Source organism: Cynoglossus semilaevis, chromosome W, assembly GCF_000523025.1.
Source record: "Cynoglossus semilaevis isolate Cse_v1.0 chromosome W, Cse_v1.0, whole genome shotgun sequence".
NCBI classification, from domain to species: Eukaryota; Metazoa; Chordata; class Actinopteri; order Pleuronectiformes; family Cynoglossidae; genus Cynoglossus; species Cynoglossus semilaevis.
The window spans coordinates 1,806,400-1,811,925 of NC_024327.1; the positions used below are offsets into that span (position 1 = coordinate 1,806,400).

The window sequence follows — 5,526 nt, forward strand, 5'->3', positions numbered from 1 at the left end:
ACACTCCCTTTGCGTTTTTTTTTTTTTAAAAAAAAAATTTAAAAAAAAAAATCGGAGCTGAACTAGTTTGACGAGTAAGCAGCCGTAATAAATGCCGCATCTTCGCCGCCGCCGCCACCTCATAGTCGTGCAAGCGATAGCTTGATAAATACCAGTTATCTTGTCTATTCCTGCCCCAGCAGCACCGGGTCAGGACTGCGGAGGGGGGTACATCAAACCCATGCTAACTACAGTGACACGGTATCAAAACGCCGTCTGTTAGCGTGGCGCTAACCTTGTCGAATCTCTTGATTATCCACCTGTCCCAGTGGTTGAGCATGTCCAGCCATTTGAGCTCCCTCTGTCTGAGCACGGCCGGAGGGACGTCCTGAGCTCTGGACATTTGGGATGGACAAAAGAGAAAAAAAACAGATTAGACATTAGCGGTTTAAACAATTTTTTTCCATCGACGTGTGCGGCCGCCACCTAGCGGGCGTGTTTTTAGTAGACGATGAAACCAACAACGAAGACTAAAAATGTGTTTACTGACAATAAGTCTGTTCGCGTTGAATTTTTTTTTTTTTTTTTTTTTAAATCAAAGCTGTGACGTTCTTCCGCGGAACTAGCTCCCTTAGTGATTTCGAAGGACCCCCCAAACAGTAATTAGTAGCTTTCACTTCCAGATAACGCTAGAAAAGTTAAACCCCTGAGTCAAATAGAGGAAAAAAAATAAAACAATTTTAAGCCAAAAAAAAAAAAACCCAGGGCGCCAGGGCTGTGGCCTTGGAGTCTGCCAAAATCTCCAGAACACAGACACTCCCAGAGAAGCATGCAGTGCCTGGCACAACTTTTTTTTTCTTTTTTTCCCCCTCCTATCACTACATTTGCCCCACAGAACAGGCTTTTTATAGCTGTGAGGCGAGAGATCAAAAACACTCAAAATGGGTTTTGGTTAAACCCTTTTAAATGGAAACCATGCGGCGAAGCTGTCAGTAAAAAGTAAAGTTCAGAGAAAAAATAAATAAATATTTTTTTAAATAAACTAATAATGACTAGTCAACTAACACAATCATTATGGGTAAATTTAATGTCAATGTTTTAATGTTGTCAACGGTCAAATGTAGCATCTGGACTCGTCTAGCAAGTTTTTCCCCCATAGAATTAACGGTTTTACTTGTTGTCAAAATGAAAAAAAATCTCATAAAAATGTCTTATAAGCATCTTTTAAATTATTTTCAGGCAACTGTCATCAAATATTAACTTTTTTCTCTGTAATTATCCGTGTTTGCTATCGTTTTTTAGCTAGCTAAATGTTTGTTTGTTCGGTGTTTTATGTTGTCTGCTAACCTTTTAGCTCGTTATGCTAAATAGTTTAAGCATTAACTTTCACACGTTATGTCTAACATTTTCTAAAATAAATCTACGTTGTTGTGACTTTCTTCTTTAAGCATCTAAAAGCAAATACTTGGGGGGAGCTAGAATTTAAGCTAATTCTGTTCAATTTGACTGACGCTGAGTTGTTTTAGTAGTGTAGCTAGATGTACGTTAGCTAGCAGCGACGAAATAAAAACTTTTGCGTGACACGGGAGAAACAGTAAACCTACGGGTGTTTATATTGTATTGTTGACCACGGACTGTCTGACTGAGTCAGACCGTGGGCAGATGTAGAAACCCCGGGTGCCACGCAGCTGGTTGGGGAGAGGCAGCGACACCACGACAACAAAACTAACTCCGGGAGTTCTACGTCGTTACGAAACTACGTTAACAAAACACAACACAAATAAAGATAATTTCCAAAATGGCCGTTGTCTCAAATGTAGTATTTTGTCTGTCGAAAAAAAAAGTTGCTGAAGTTTGAACTTACGACTCCTCCGTGTACTGCTGAGCTCCGCCGATGAATCCATATTTGTCCGTTCGTCTATCGCTGGTGAAGCCGTTGATCTCGGAGTCGGAGCCCAGGGAGCTCTCGTCGTCTATGTGGCTGCTGCTGACGGTTCGGATACTCCGGGTGTCCACGGACTCGCGGCCGTTTTCTATTTTGGCCATAGAAACGGAGACACACGGCTAGCCGCCTAGCCAGCGTTCACCTAAGGCAAGCGAGCTCGTTGACAGCCGACCGTCAAAAGTGCTGCTCCCCAGCATACGCTGCTCGATCAAACCGCAACGACGTCATTGTATCTCCGCATTTAATTTTTACTTCTTCTTTTTTTTACTTTTTACGCAAATGCTATCATACGGTTCGCCACGACTAGACGATGTTTATATCAGTCAACTGAGAAAAAAAGGCGAATTCTTTCACAAAAGCAAAGGGTTAGCTCGTTAATCATAAACTGCTAACGCGCTTAGCATTTAACTAAAAAAGCGATTTCGGCTATGCTCTTTAAGTTGCCTTTATATTCAGCAACTACCTATGACAGTAAGTTATTGTTTAAAAAAAATAAATCCAACCGATGGAGTCTCTGTTGTCAAATCATACCAAGTCTGCTGATCCCAGGCTACTGTGAGACTCTGTGTCGCCCTGGGCTGTTTTCAACACTGTCGCTATCCTTCACTCCCCCTCGTGGTTTCACTCGGAGACAGTTTTTTTTGTTTTTTTCAAATGTTTGAAAAGTGGATTATTACATTACAAATAATAATTAACTTTGCGTGACTCTAATTTCTGAACTCTCGGCTAAAAAAACAAAATTAATAATAAATACATTTTAAGAATCTTAAGAGGGAAGTCCCGAGATTTAAGTTGCATTTGTTTTGAGTGAAATTAATGACAAAATCTAAAGAAAATCGTGGGGGCATAAAAATTAAGAAAATTTAAAAAAAAATTCAAAATAAAAAAAAACTAAATAAATAATAAATAAAAACTTTATTTATTTTCCCATGTCCCTTTAGGAGCTCCGTAGAGCTAAGTAAAAACTAAATCTATATTTAGCGTTCGAATTCAGAAAGAAAAAAAATCTATCTACCGCTTATCCCCCCCGGCCGCGAGGGGTCGCTAGAGTTAGTCAGCTTTGGATGCCTCAAAATATTAGAACATTTTCAGAAATCAAAAATAAAAATGATTCGATTTTAATGTCAGATTTAAGGTAAAAACAGTTTTAATTTTACTACAAACTTTATTTAATTAACGTAACATAAACAAACGTAGAAACTGATGAATTCATGTCCAACTCCGCCCCAATCATGTCAAAGATAAACCTTAGCCTCTTAATGGATCACGACCAATAACATTTCAGCATCAACTGCGCCATCTTCAGGTCTATACATGGAAGTCATAAAAAATCATATATTTTTTTAATTGAAACTATTTTAATAACGTGTCGATAGTCAATTTCTCAACCTTCAACAAATTCAAGTTTGTCGTCAACATACTTTTCCGTGAGCATGCGGTTCTATTAGCAGCTTGAGGAAACAGGCTAAACATGTAATAGATGATAAACAGCCGTGAAGCTAAATGCAATCGACAACGGTCGTACTAACGTAGTAATAAGCGATAAAATCCACCAGCAGGAGAAGCAGTTCTTTTTTTGTTCCTTGTCTCGCTGTTCGTCTCACTTCCTCCTTCCTCCTCTCTCCTTCAGGGCCAGGTGGATGACTGAACCGTTGTTCATGTTGTAATAAGCCAGGGAGTTGGAATCTTTGATGAAAATTCCCTGAAATGGGAAAAAAAAAAAAAAAGTTTAAATTAGCAAAAAAAAAATTCTTCAATTCCTGCCAGTATATCAGCGTCGACTTCAACTAAACAGGCCAGAGATTTTAGTCAATTATGAGGTCATTTAAACCAGAAGATTACTTTATTTCTTTACATATACTTTTTGTGAGATTTTTTTATATGTGCCGTACTCAGAAAAGGTTAGGAAACACATTGGTTAAAGTCAGGGGTCTTCAACAATTCCAGTACCAGGATCTCCAAATTGACGAAGAGTTGGAGCAGGCAACCCTAACATATACATGTGCTGTAAAAGTCTTCTAATATAAAATATATCATGGATCCAAAAGGTTAGAAAACACCGGTTTAAACAATAAATAAAAAAAAATCCCCTGCATTACCTCTGTTGACCTCCTAGGTGTCACTATTTCTCCATCAAAGACCCTTTTGTGAGTCTAAATTATCTACTGACTCAGACTTAGAAAGATTTGGCTTACCTCATACTGTAACTTCTGTTTTCCAGCTGGCATCCCTGTGGCTTCGTGGATTTTGACTTTAATAACAGACACCTGTTGACACAGAGCAAATGTTGACGCATTGATCAGAACACGCAGCAGAGCGAAGGGGGCGCCAGAGATTGAGAGTCAAAAACGACTGTTACAGTTAGATATTCACACACCTGGTCGGTGAGCAGGACGGTAAAATTCAGAACCTGGCCGCTTAGCTTCCATTCCGTCTTGTCCTGCATGTTGGGAACCTGCACTTTAACCGCCACAGGACCCTGAAAAAAAAGACGGAAATGGACGTTTGAACAGCAGATATTTGGTACGACAAGTACAACAATACAGCGGTCCCTCGTTTATGGCGGTAGATAGGTTCCAAGGCCCTGCCGCAAGAACTGAATTTTCGCAAAGTAGTGACACCATATTTATGCTCAGTAAAATGATGACTTTTACGTCTCTCCACAGGGTGGTGCCATTTCTTGGGGCACCTCTTCCGAAGGTTTCCAAAGGTGTATCATAGTAGTAGCAGGAACCGGCTCTTTTTTTGTGAGGCTGCTGAACATTGTGATCGGCAGTTGCTTCCGCTGCTTCTTTTTCCGGTCGAAGAGTAGCTCGTAGGCAGTCACGACGTCGTCGACTTTTTTGCGAAACTGGACCGATCGAACCATATCGTCGTCCCCATTCCTGTGACATCTCTCGCAGATCCAAATCCAGGATACAATATATTTTATATATACAGTTATCAAGTACTCGCCAAGTCCACGAATCCGCAAAAGTTGAACTGCGAAATAGAGAAGGACTACCGTACTATAAAATGTTTTCTTAATTATTTTTGCTTTATCAAACCTTATTCCTACGCAGGAACTCCTCCTCTGACACCAGGTTGTCTTCTGTCTTCATCTTCTTGTTGACTGGCTCGTCGTCATGAGGTGGAGGTGGGTGGGCAGGTGGCGCCGGAGCACTGGGTGGCTGAGGTACTGGTGGCGCTGGGACAAACGCTGGAAAGAGACAAAAAAAAGGTAATTTTATTACTAAAAAAAATTTTTTTTTGCACATTTAAAAAATATCAACAAAGTATCCTACCAGCTGGAACAACCATGGGCGGAGGTCTCGGCGCCATGATATGCGGTGCCGTCGGCGGCATGGGAACCACGTTGATGCGCGGGGCGGAGATCATGGGGGGCACCTGCGCCAAGACCTGTCCCGGTGCGAGGCGGACGACGGGGGCCACGGGCGGCCGTGGAATCACAGGGACAGCAGACAGGAGAGTGGTGCGCACTGGTGGCGGCATCGGCTAGAGGACACAAGTGCATTAAGGGTATACACGTACACGGCGAGCAGGGCATTCTAAACAGATTGGAGACTGTGAACTCACGGTCATCGGTGGGCGGGGCATCGTGG

The 5,526-nt window shown here is 41.5% G+C and overlaps 1 protein-coding gene and 1 pseudogene across 1 annotated transcript in view; both read right to left on the reverse strand.

The window, feature by feature from the left end:
• Window positions 1-2,543, reverse strand: part of LOC103396918 (TBC1 domain family member 10A-like) — a 12,548-nt pseudogene extending 10,005 nt beyond the window's left edge.
• Window positions 2,544-3,048: 505 nt separating this feature from the next.
• LOC103396919 (splicing factor 3A subunit 1-like) overlaps window positions 3,049-5,526 on the reverse strand; it is a 6,323-nt gene continuing 3,845 nt past the window's right edge. The window contains exons 10-15 of the mRNA XM_008335165.3: window positions 5,501-5,522; window positions 5,209-5,419; window positions 4,972-5,123; window positions 4,302-4,403; window positions 4,120-4,191; window positions 3,049-3,626 (exon numbers count right to left, since the gene is read on the reverse strand). Coding sequence (XP_008333387.1) covers window positions 3,525-3,626; window positions 4,120-4,191; window positions 4,302-4,403; window positions 4,972-5,123; window positions 5,209-5,419; window positions 5,501-5,522 — 661 coding nt within the window. The 3' untranslated portion in view covers window positions 3,049-3,524. The remainder of the gene's footprint in view (window positions 3,627-4,119; window positions 4,192-4,301; window positions 4,404-4,971; window positions 5,124-5,208; window positions 5,420-5,500; window positions 5,523-5,526) is intronic.